Source organism: Pinus tabuliformis, chromosome 1_1 (assembly GCF_031772625.1).
Source record: "Pinus tabuliformis cultivar Carrire ecotype Pingquan chromosome 1_1, CPIR1, whole genome shotgun sequence".
NCBI lineage: Eukaryota > Viridiplantae > Streptophyta > Pinopsida > Pinales > Pinaceae > Pinus > Pinus tabuliformis.
The window spans coordinates 692,360,158-692,373,294 of record NC_142297.1 but is presented as its reverse complement, the minus strand read 5'-3'; the positions used below and the strand labels follow the sequence as shown (position 1 = coordinate 692,373,294).

The window sequence follows — 13,137 nt, the reverse complement described above, 5'->3', positions numbered from 1 at the left end:
GCTTCAAACTAGACAAGGGACGAATCTGCCTGAGTAGCTGCAAATGGTATGGCCACATCAATGGGACATAGTGGCTGGAATCCCAACCCCACCTGAAAGGGGCTATGGCTAGTTGAGCTATGGAGAGCTCTATTGTAGCTATCTTGGACATAGGGGAGGCTTTCATCCCATGTTTGTGGATGCTTCGAGTTGTACATACTCATAATGTTTATGATCATCTTGTTGAAAACCTCTATTTGGCCATTAGTTTAGAGGTGGAAAGTCATGGAATTAGTGAGCTTGGTATCCAACATCGACCAGAGACTTGACCAAAATGCACTTAGGAACCTGCTATCTCAATCTAATATAATGGACTATGGGATCCAAAAATGTACCCACACTTATTCAAATAAGATCTTAGCAATGGCTTCTGTTGTGATACTCTTCTTGCAGGATGCCCGAATGGCCATCTTAGAGAATCTATCGACGACCACAAAAACACAGTCATTTCCATGCTTAATAGAAGGATGGTCTGACATGTAATCCATGGATATGGATTCCCAAGGTTGACTATGAGTAGGCAGAGGAGTATATAAGCCTTGCTTCTTGATGTTACGTTTGGCAAGGCGCATGCAGTGTGGGATCTGATGTACTTCCCAACATCTCGTCAAAGGTTCAGCCAATAAAAATATTTCTACAACACTACCATTGATTTCTCTGCCTCAAAATGTCCAGTGACTTGAATGTAGTGTGCCTCCCAAATAATCTTAGCATGCTCACTTGAAGGAACACGGATGTGTCCCAAGTGGCATAACAGTGCATCCTGGAGGTAAAAATTTAAAACTTTCTTACCTTCAAGGAGTGTCTGGATGTGCTGCCAAATTCTGGATCGCTCTTGTAAATATCTGGCCACCCCACAGTCTCGTTCCCACAACAGTTGAGCACAGTGGTCAGCACCATGATTGATGGTTGGCTAAGGAAGTCTGCAACATTGTCTGTCATGCCCTTCTTTTACTTAATGTTCAAATGGAATTGTTGCATGTATGTGGAAAATTTACGATGGCGGTCATTCTACAACTTCCCTTGTGTTTGTATGAACTACAGGGTTTGGTGTTTTTTCTGGATGATCGTTTCCTTCCCCATAATGTAATGCTTACATTTTCGAAAAGCCTACATAATGGAATACATTTCTTTTTCATAAGTGGGATACTTTCAGACTGTGTCTGAAAGTGTCTCACTGTAATATTCCACTGGATTCCTCTTCTTAGTAAGAAATACACCAATAGCATAGTCAGAGGCATCTGTCTCAATCTCAAATGGTTGTTGTAGGTCTGGTAATGTGAGCACTGGTGTAGAGCAGAGGTGATGCTTCTAGGAAAATGCCTTATGTTGGGATTCATACCAAAAGAAATTTGCTTTCGCTCTGCCCTTGGTGACTTGACATAAAGGCCAAGTGATATGAGAAAACCCCAACATGAACCTGCGATAGAAATTGGCAAGACCTGTAATGTTATGGAACTCTGTTACAGTGGTTGGGGTTGGCCAATCCTGAATGACTTGTATCTTGTTTGGGTTCACATGCACACCATGCTCATCAATGATGTACCCCAAATATTGAACCTATGTCATGCCAAAATTGCATTTCTCCAAATTGGAACATAGCGTGTGTTTTCACAGGGTTTGAAGGACCTGTCGAATATGGTGGAGGTTCTCTTCCAACAAACATAAACAATGGCCCAATATAATTCCTTAAAACTTTATTTTAAAGCAAAGACTTCAAACACACTTTTCCTGACTTTAGAAACAGAGGTTCTCTCCGGGCTTGGCTCCTTCGACGATGTGTGGAACCCATACACTTCATCCATTCTAGTGATTCACCATTTATACTTTCCACACTGCTCAAATTAACGGCAACCACAATAGTGGTCACCTTACACTACTCAAGAACAACAATCAACAATTGCAAATTGCTCCACAAGACAAACTCCACTGCACTGCAATCTTTCTATCACAGCCTCTACTAGGCACAAACCCACATAGTCAACACCATCCAGCACCGAATGCTCCAACACTAGCTTTCATCTACGGGTTCATACTCAGCCTTGACATGCACAGGAGGTCAACAGGCTGGTTGAAAACTGCACTCTTTCACACTCCTGAATTTGCGGCTCTATAGTGCCTCGCAATAGTTTAACAAAGATGCTACCACACTCCACAATATTTCTCTGGTCAACGCTCAGCTTAATATGCCAACAACAATCACAAAGAGCTTCACACCAAATTTCAATGCTGCACACACTAATAAATACTCCACACTCCTTTCACCGAGCCCTCACGTCTCTGGGCTCACACGTTCATAGCTTTGGCTCTTAGTCAAACAACAACCACAATCGAAACCCTCGGTTCCAATACCATGACAGACACTATGAATACTGTATCAAAGAGTTTGTCGATTGCATTACAAAACAAATAAATTTATACAAAACCCAACCGGTAAATCTACAGAAGTTTTACGGACGGTCACTAACTTTCTATCTAATTTCGCCCGTTGAGAATTGGATAATCCAACACTCCCCGTTAATGGCGGTGTAGAAGGATAATTCAACGCTCTCCATGTGTTTCGTGGCATGTGCTTAACACTAGCGATGTGTCTGTTTACTAACACCTGCGGGTTTTGGTGTAACGGAAATCGTGACTCCAATAAGTGGTATCAGAGCCAAATGTCTCGAGTTCGAAACACACCTGGCTCGCGTTGGGGGGGAGATTGTTGGGAATTGGATAATCCAACGTTTTCCATTAATGGCGGTGTAGAAGGATAATTCAACGCTCCCCGTGTGTTTCATGGCATGTGCTTAACACTAGCGATGTGTCTGTTTACTAACACCTGCGGGTTTTTGTGTAATTACAATTGTGACTCCAACACCGCTGACTATCACCATCGTATCAGAGCTAGGGTCGAATATCCACTGTGTAAGCCACTTAGTGCCTTATTACGTCTGGAGCTGTTGAAAGATCTGTCCAGGAAATAGCTAAGGAACGTTGGAACTAAAAGGTCGTGGATCTATGTTGAAACGTGTTGCTGGAGTTTGAAACATGGAGATCCGTGGAGTTTGGAGTTGAAACGTGGTGTTCGTAAGTTTTTTTTCACATCAAGCTTGCACATATACGTCAAGTTTTTTCTCATACCCACATATGTGTGTGTGAAATGTGAAAAGGTTAAAACATTATATATGTTTTTATATTTATTATGAAACATATATAATTATATGTTGGAACTTTGAAAAGTATATTTTAAAAGGAGCATGAATTTTGAAAATGGTATTTTAAAAGGAGAAAGGTCACTATTACTAAATTTTAAAGAGTAATAATTAAAGTTTTATTTTTAAGTGGAGTTTTTGTGTTTTGGGGCGTGAATTTGATTGAAAATGGAGACAGCAGTTACAAATATGGAGAAGTTGAGCGGGGCTAATTTTGCCCTATGGAAATCACAGATGGAAGATATACTGATTTTAAAGGATCAGTATTTGTCGATTGAAGGCACAACAAAGAAACCCTCATCGATGACAAATGAAGAGTGGAATAAGCTAGATAGAAAGGCAATTGCAACAATCCTCCAATATTTAGCAAAGAATGTTTATTTCAATGTGTCTGGAGAACAGACGGCTGAAGGATTATGGAAGAAGCTCCATGATCTATATGAGAAGAACACAACATCAAACAAAGTGTTCTTGATGAAGAAGCTTTATAATCTCAAAATGAAGGAGGGTGCTTCAGTTGCTGAGCACTTGAATGCATTTAATATTATTACTAATCAACTTGCATTTGTTAAAATCATTTTAGATGATGAAATTAGAGCCATATTGCTGATGTGTTCTATGTCAGACAGTTGGGAAAATTTAATTGTAGCTATGAACACTTCAGCAACTACAAGGACCCTAAAGTTTGATGATGTCAGCAGTAGTTTAATGAATGAGGAGCTGTGACGCAAGTCAATTGCGGAAAACCAGGGAGGAGAGGCTCTAGCTCTAGATGATCGTGGTAAGAGAATGGATCAAGGCCAGCAAGGGCAATCAAGATCGAGAGGCCAATCAAAATCAAGGAGGGGAAGAATCATCTGATTTCATTGTGGCAAACCCGGGCACATGAAGAAAGAATGTCGATTTTGGAAGAAAGGACAAAAGGATCAGAGACCGTCTAGTACAAATCACAAGTGATCTAGCACAAATGAAGGTGAGACTACTACTGTAGCCACAGATGGTGATGTGTTGTTTACTATTTCAGTAGAGGATGCATGTGTATATACATCTAGTAGTAGCTTTGACTGGATCTTTGACTCTATGGAATCTCACCATGTAACCCCATGCAAAGATAGTTTTGTTTCATATAATCCTAGTGATTATGGTAGAGTGCATTTGGGAAATAATTATTTTTGCAGTATGGTTGGAGTGGGAGATGTCCAGATCAAGATGAAAGAAGGACAAGATATATTGTTGAAACAAGTCAAGCATGTACCAGAAATTCGCATGATTTTAATCTATATGGGACGACTGGATGATGAAGGCTATTCCACAAGCTTTAGAAAAAGGAGGTTGGAAAATTAGCAAAGGAGCATTGGTCGTGGCCAAAGGACCCAAGACATGAACATTATACACATTGAAGAAACTAATAGGAAAATCAGATTTGGTTGTTGTCACAAAAGAAGGAAATTCAGCAGATTTGTGGCATAAGCATTTGGGTCACATGAGTGAGAAGGGTTTAAAAATCCTTGTTGGTAAAAATTTATTGCCAAGTTTGAAATCCTACAATCTTGATCTTTGTGAGCATTTTATATATGGTAGACAAAGAAGGGTTTCATTCCTTAGAGGTGGCCATGACATAAAGAAAAATTTGTTAGAATTGGTACACTCAGATGTGTTTGGGCCTGTTAACATCAAATCATTAGGAGGATCATCATATTTTGTAACATTTATAGATGATGCATCCAGGAACGTTTGGGCATATCCTATGAAAAATAAAAGTGAAGTGTTTGGAATATTTAAAAAATTCCATGTTGCTATTGAAAGAGAGACTAACAAATTGCTGAAGTGTTTAAGAACAGATAATGGTGGAGACTTATGCTCAAATGCATTTAAGGAATATTGTAACAGGTTTGGCATAAAGCATGAGAAGATTGTGCCTGGTACTCCTCAACAGAATGGTGTCGTAGAAAGGATGAATCGCACCATTATGGAAAAGGTGCGAAGTATGTTGCCAATTCTAGTTCAGAGAAGAATTTTTGGGCTGAAGCAGTCAGGACCGCTTGCTACCTCATAAATAGATCTCCAACTACAACCTTGGATGGAGGTATCCCTAAAGAAGTTTGGACTGGTAAGAATTTGAATTATTCTCACTTGAAAATATTTGGATGTGAAGCATTCGTACATATTCCCAAATAAAATAGAACTAAGCTAGATGAAAAATCTATGAAATGCATATTTCTGGGATATGCAGAAGAAGATGTTTGTTATTGTCTATGGGATCCACTCAAACATAAAATTATTAGAAGTAGGGATGTTATATTTAATGAGTCAGAAATGTTCAAGAGGACTGTAGGTGAGTTGGAGGTCAAGAAGGTTATTGATAGGTTTGAAGAGCAGCAGGAAAAATACCATCAATACAAGAAAATGAACAACAAATTCAGGAGCATGAAGAACAACAAGTGGAAAATGATGAACAACAACAAGAAGGAATCTTGCAGGAACCTTTACAGGAGATTCAATCTGATAATGCACAACCACAGTTGGTTCGCAGATCTTCTAGGCCCCATAAGCCTTCACAAAGGTATCCTCCTTCAAACTATATTTTGTTAACTGATGAAGGTGAATCTAATTGCTTTTAAGAAGCTTGTAAAGTCAAGCACAATAAAGAATAGAAGAAAGAAATGGAAGAAGAAATGAACTCTTTGTAGGAAATAAAACTTGGGAGTTGGTAAACCTCCCAAAAGGTAGAAAGGCTCTACAAAAAAAATGTGTGTACAAGAGTAAGCATGAAGGTGATGAAAAGAAGGAGAGGTATAAAGCAAGGTTGGTGGTGAAAGGTTTTGCCCAAAAAGAAGGTATTGACTTCAATGAAATGTTCTCACCTGTTGTTAAAATGTCATCCATTGGAGTCATTCTTGGTCTAGTTGTTGTTTGAGACCTAGAATGTGAATAGTTAGATGTAGAAACTGCATTCCTTCATGGTGAATTGAAGGAAGAAATTTATATGGAGCAGCCAGAAGGCTTCATAGAAAAAGGCAAAGAAGGCCTTGTTTGTAGGTTGAAAAAGAGTCTCTATGGGTTGAACAGGCACCTCGACATTCATTCATGTTGGAACATGGTTTTCAAAGGTTGGAAGCTGACCATTGTTTCTATATCAAGAGGTATGATCCAGGAAAGTATATCATATTATTGTTATATGTGGATGACATGTTGATTGTTGGGCATGATAAGAATAAGATCAATAGGTTGAAGAAATATTTGGGTAGCAAATTTGCAATGAAGGATTTTGGACCAACACAACAGATATTGGGCATGCGGATTATGCGTGACAGGAAAAAAAAAGGTTGTGGTTGTCACAAGAAAAATATATCAAGAAGGTGCTTGACAAGTTTAATATGAAGGATGCCAAGCCAGTTGGTACACCCCTTGCAGACCACTTCAAGCTGAATACTGAATTATGTCCTAGTAATGACAAAGAGAAAGAAGAAATGAGCAATATTCCTTATGCTTCAGCAGTTGGCAGTTTGATGTATGCCATGGTATGCACACGACCAGACATTGCATATTCAGTGGGAGTAGTGAGTAGGTTCCTTGCCAATCCAGGCAAACAACATTGGCAAGCAGTAAAATGGATTTTAAGGTATCTCAAGAGTACTAGTCATTATTGTTTATGTTTTGGTCATGATAAAACTGTGCTTGAAGGATTTACAGATGCGGATATGGCTGGAGATATGGACACCAGAAAGTCCACCACAGGTTATTTGTATGCATTTGCGAGTGCAACAGTATCTTGGGTGTCAGGCTACAAAGAATAGTAGCCCTCTCTACAACAGAAGCATAGTACATAGCTGCAACAGAAGCTTGTAAAGAGATGTTTTGGATGCAGTGATTCCTAGGAGAGATAGGAATAAAGCAGGACAAGTATGTGTTATATTGTGATAGTCAGAGTGCCATTCACTTGGCGAAAAACCCAACATTTCATTCAAAAACCAAGCACATTGACTTAAAGTACCGTTGGATCCAGCATGTGTTGGAAGAAGAACAATTATCCTTGGAAAAGATCCATACAGATAAGAACCCTGCTGATATGCTTACTAAGATTCTACTACGAAATAAACATGAGTTATGTGGAGGCATGGTAGGACTCAATGTGACTTGATGACTCTTATTTGGCTTCAAGTGGGAGAATGTTAAGTGTGAAGCCAAATTCATGCAGGATTCTGGATTCTTCTACACCGCCAATAGTTTCTAGAATCACATGCAAGATTCTTCTTCTACACCGCTAATAGTTTCTAGAATCACATGCAAGATTCTAGATCCTTCTACACCGCTAGTAGTTTCTAGAATCACATGCAGGATTCTAGATCCTTTTACATTGCCATTAGTTTCTAGATCTCCATTCAGGATTCTAGATCCTTCTTCAGCCTCTATAAATTTGTAATTTCTCTGGCCAAGGAAAGCAAGCAAGCCAAGGCCCAAGCCTGTTATGTAATGCTAAGTGATTTCTGTTATCCAGTGATTGTTTTATCTATTCGTTTTTTCTGACTGAGTAATCTTGTTGTTTCTCCATTTGTCTGTCTCTGTGAATTATTCTCTGCTATTGCCGTGTCTCTATGAATTATTCTCTCCTATTGCCATCTAAGTCTCTCAGTCTGAATCCAACACAAACGTGATTATTATTCTAATAGTGCATGCTATTACTTCAACTCACTTAACTAGCATCCAAAAATACCTTAAACGTTAGGCTTTCAAACATACGAGTAATTTCTACGATAAAGGGAATTTGAAAGAGTACTAAATGATAATGAAGACGCTGTTACAAAACTATGGCAGGTTGTTAACATGCCAGCGGCCACTATCCAACACTACTTCCATCCAAACCTAAATATGATTCACACAAAGACTTCAGACCATAAATATCAATGGATGGTAATAAGCGAAGAACATACAAATAAATGGAAATTTTCACTTCAACTCACTTAACTAGCCTCCAAAAAGACATTAAACGTTACGCTTTCAAACATACCAGTAATTTTTATGATGAAGGGAATTTGAAAGAGTACTAAATGATAATGAGGAAGCTATTACAAAACTATGGCACGTTTCTAACATGCCAGCAGCCACTATCCAACACCACTTCCATCCAAAACCTAAATATGATTCAAACAAAGACTTCAAACCATAAACATCAATGGATGGTAATAAGCGAAGAACATACAAATAAATGAAAATATTTATGCAAACATTGAAATCATATATTCCTTCAACAAATCTATCATTTGCACAATAGATTTGAAGATATGCTGTACTACTTTAGAAATAGCATTGGCCAAAATGTTCTTGTAACAGTGATTGTTGAATTCGAAAGCTCCAACTGGTTAAATAAAATACATAGAGAGACTAATCCACGACTCCTATGCTCATGCTAAGCAGCATAGCCTTAGAGGGAACTCCACGGGATTCATCAACGTTGAAGCCCGGAGATTAGATCTAAATTTCATTTTCGAGAAAAACGAAACAGAAAAGGTGGCCATAATCATATTGTTTTAATCTTCGCAGCAAATGCAGAAAGCCAGCTTGTACAATTTAGCAAAATAACTGTTTTAATCTTAGCAACAAAAGCAGAAAGCCAGGTTGTACAATTTAGCTAAATAACTGTTTTAATTTTCACAACTGGCTATAATTTTTGATATAGTTAAAAACAGAAAAACATTTCATTTTAGAATATGAGGCTTTCAGAGACAATATGGAAAGTTATACAGATAAGTTGGCAGCTAACTCTTGGGATAATTTATTTAGCGAGGAGTTTGTCCAGAAGCTGGGAGCATTTATTTTGAAGTTTCCCAGAAAAAAGGCGCCGAATACATCAAGCAGATGAAGAAGCAATCTGTCCCATATACTATCTTTACCCTGATAAACTTTAAAATAATTTATTTCTTTCTTTCTTTCTTCAAAACAATCACAACTTTATGGGTTTTTAACTTTATGGGTTTTTAGATATGAAAGTGGATAATTTTTAACAAATTTACAACCCAACATTGAGCAATGAACCAAAAAATCTATCCATTTACATGAACGTTCCTCGTCGTTTGAAACTATACAATTTACATGAACGTTCCTCCTCGTGTGAAACTATAAAAACGAAATAATAGCACTCGAATTTTATTCAAAAAACTACTCTGCAACCGTTGAATTTAAATTGATGGCAAATTTCGACATATTTTGAAATCTATTGATTTACATTTATTTGCATGAAAGTTTTTAGCAGTTTGAAACTATAAAAACTAAATAAATGCACTTCAATCTTATGTGCAAGGACTGCTTTACAACTCTTAAAGTTAAATTGATGGCAGATTTCCAAATATTTTGGAATATGATAAATAAAATTAAGATAAAATTAACTTTACCCTTATTCATGAACTCCTAGAAAATTTCCGAAATCTACACTACAGGGTTATTCATATATTCTATAAAATTTCCGAAATCTACACTATAGAGTTATTCATATATTCTATAAAATTTCCGAAATGTACGATAGAGAATATATGTAAAAACAGCTAACAGCAACTCCTGTCATATGCCAGACGCTTCCATTAAACAGTTTATAAACCTGTCAGCAACATGAAAGTATTGCATGGCCAATCGTCTGCTCAGAGCTAATGCTCCGATCACACTGCCAAACCCAATTGCGATTCCAAAACCCATTCCAGCTTCCCACGATTCCCACCAACGAACAAGAGTCTGCTCATGACTATGGTCAGGCTCACCTGATGCTTGATCGCTGCAGTTTCTCTTAAGCGGAGAACCGCACAGCTCCGGGTTACCAGAGAACGAGGTTACCCCAAATGTGTCCAAATGTCGTATATATGGAATCCTTCCTGATAGGTTGTTATTTGATAGGTTAAAAGCGCCAAGGAAGCTAAGGTTTGCAAGTGTAGCAGGTATTCTTCCCTCTAACTGGTTGCATGACATATCTAAACTTTCTAAATTTACCATTCTCCCAATTTCTTCTGGAATGTTTCCCGTAAGATGATTATGGGACAGATTCAAAGTCTGCAGACCCCGCAGATCTCCAATTTCCACGGGGATGTCACCAGAAAGGATGTTTGCCGAGAGATCCAGAGAAGTCACAGACGTGAGGAAGTATTTGTACTCCATTTCCTGACCCTTGTCAATCACGTGAACTATATCTTCATAGTACTGTCCATACCTCAGCTCAGGCTGCGCGGGTCTGTACTCGGGGAAATTTTTGTCGATCATTACTGATATGTTTGAAAGATGTGGCGGTATCGTACCTGACAGACGGTTCATTCCTAGATCAAGAATTTGGAGCTGCTGAAGGCATCCAATTTGGATGGGTATTCTACCTTCCAAATTGTTTGATCTGAGAACAAGTATGCGGAGTTCAGAAAGATCCACAATCCATTCGGGCACTTTGCCTGAGAGCTTGTTTCTGCTCAAATCCAAAATTTGTAATTTTTTACAATTTTGCAGAGACTCGGGAATATTTCCACTTAAACTGTTACTATTGATGTGCAGTACCTGAAGTTTCTTCAATTTTTCCAGTTCCTTCGGTATCGGTCCATGGAATTTATTACGTGCTAGATTCAATACCTTGAGAAAAGAGCAGTCACCTAATTGGGAGGGCAGGTTGCCAGATAACATGTTGACCGAAAGATCCAAGGCCTCTAGATGCTCTGTTTGCTCACAAATGCAAGAAGGAATTTGACCCTCTAGTTTATTTGAGGCTAAAGATAAGAAATTTGAAGCATGCAACATCGTGCAGAATTCTTGGGGGACTGAACCAGTAATGTTATTAACTGACAGATCAAGTTCCCAAGGAAAGGCAGCCACCGAACTTGATAGATGGCGAAGGCTGCCATTCAATTGATTACCTGCCAGCCCCACCTCCTTCAATGAGGTCGACGAGTTATACAACTGAGATGGTATTGGCCCTTCCAACTGATTGGACGCAAGGTCTATTTGCTCAAGCATGGGAAGATTCCACAACCATGAAGGAATTTGTCCCTTGAGGCCGTTCCTAGATAGAGCCAATGTCGTCATAGAATTTTGAGCCCTCAGGAAAAGAGGAAAGCTCTGTACTTCACAATAAGATAATCTCAACACATCTAACTGAAATGGTGGGTTCCAGTTGGAGGTGATATTGAAGGACAATTTGTTCTTGTACAGGTCAAGATGTTTTAGATTCTTCAGACTGTGAAAGTGTGTCTCTGAGATCGGTCCGCTCAAACTGTTGTGAGAAAGACTAATATTGGTCAGTTTGGACAACCATCATAGGGAGATAGGGATTGATCCCGATAAAAGGTTGTAGCCCAGGTCTAGTACAGTAAGCGAGCGGAGAAGGCCTAATGAAGATGGAATCTTTCCCTTCAATTTGTTGTGTTTCAGATCTAGCTGAGCCAAGGCCGATAGTTTTCCTATAGCAGATGTCAAGGATCCCTTCAACTATTGTTTTGCATATGGAAAAGGGTCAGGGTCTTCCACTGGCCCTGAAAAATCTGAGAAACATTGCCAGATATTCTATTGTTGTCCAAGTAAATTCTTTTTAGGCGAGGCATCTGAGAGAGTTCAAACGGAAGAGATTCGTTGAGACTTGAATTGGACATCTTCAAGGAAATCAAACTAGTCATATTGCTTAACCAACTGGGGAATTCACTTGTGAAATGGGTTGCTATCAAGATGTAGAATTTCTATGGATGTAAGGTTTTGCAGCGAAGGGGGAATGGCACCCGTCAGGCCACAGTTCGACAATGAAAGGTTCCTGAGCTGAGAAAGGCGACCTACTGACCGTCCCCATGCGGAAGACATCGCTGAGAGGTCGACTCTGTCAAGGGAAAGGTGTTTCAAGGCTGTGAGATTTGTAAGCCATGAGTGGTCGGGACTTTCCAGCGTAAAAGCAGAGGAAGAGAGATCGAGTACTGTCAAGCTAGAGAGGTTTCCCAGCTGCCGCGGAATGGTGCCTGAAAATCCCGCTTTAGAGAGGTTAAGGTATGTTAATTTCTTCAACAGGCCCAGCTCTTGGGGAATAGGTTGGTCCTTAAAATTATTGGAGCTGACATTCAAACTCTCCAAATCCCTTAATTGAGAAAGAGAGAATAGTGCAGGACGGAACTCACCATTCAGACTGCAATTATGCACATCCACACCAACCACATGACCGGTCCGTCCGTCGCAAGACACGCCATCCCACTCGCAACAGTTAATTGAAGCAATATTCCATGAAGCCAATCGTCCAACAGAATCATGTAGATGGTTTTTAAAATTCAAAAGAGATTGAATTTCTTGATTCAAACAGCCAGTGTCGCAGTAAACAGACTTCAATATAACCAGGAAAATTATGCAACAAATGAACACCTGGGTAACAAACTTAACAAGCTCTTTCGCATGATACCTGTCAGACGCCATTCTTGTTTCAAGGGTCTGCTTCTGCAGTGTTGCAGGCTGCCTATTTTCGACATCATAATCATTTTTTCTGGGCGCCGGGATGATGGGTCCTAAACTATCTGCTTTAACGACACTAATTAAGATTTTACGCTTTTATCCTTCGCGAAAAGCCGAACGCTTTTATTCTTCACGACTCTTTTATTGTTCACGAAAAAGGATATTAAAAAAAAATTGGCTTATTTATAAAAATAATAACAATCTTATAAATTAAGTCAGCCATATAAATTACATAAAGTTCACATAAACATTATTATATAATAAATATCAAAATTTTTACTTTTAAATAGTTTAGTCTAAAGAGTATAGCTAAGAAAATAATGGAAATTGTATTGTACTGAACCCATTTCAACATTCACAATACAATTCAAATACTGGAGCATTCTGATTTTTTGAATTTCTTTTCCCCTTATTCCCACAAGAAATATGTCATACAAGCGAATTTGTGACATCCATA

General features: G+C 38.8%; 2 protein-coding genes across 2 annotated transcripts; both read right to left on the bottom strand.

Annotated features, from left to right (window-relative positions):
* Positions 1–9,761: 9,761 nt before the first annotated feature.
* Positions 9,762–11,503, bottom strand: LOC149215308 (uncharacterized). The gene has a single exon (XM_089391073.1). It carries the CDS (start codon positions 11,280–11,282, stop codon positions 9,792–9,794), a length of 1,491 nt encoding a protein of 496 aa, XP_089247199.1. The 5' UTR covers positions 11,283–11,503; the 3' UTR covers positions 9,762–9,791.
* A 388-nt stretch (positions 11,504–11,891) lies between these two features.
* LOC149215307 (receptor-like protein EIX1) lies at positions 11,892–12,644 on the bottom strand. Its single transcript, XM_089389689.1, has one exon. The coding sequence runs from the start codon at positions 12,642–12,644 to the stop codon at positions 11,892–11,894; it is 753 nt and encodes a 250-aa protein (XP_089245815.1).
* Between the last annotated feature and the right edge of the window lie 493 nt (positions 12,645–13,137).

What these genes read in the sequence shown, in the direction of transcription:
- LOC149215307 (XM_089389689.1), bottom strand. Translation starts at nt 12,644, where the DNA reads ATGGCGTCTGACAGGTATCATGCGAAAGAGCTTGTTAAGTTTGTTACC.
- LOC149215308 (XM_089391073.1), bottom strand. Translation starts at nt 11,282, where the DNA reads ATGACGACATTGGCTCTATCTAGGAACGGCCTCAAGGGACAAATTCCT.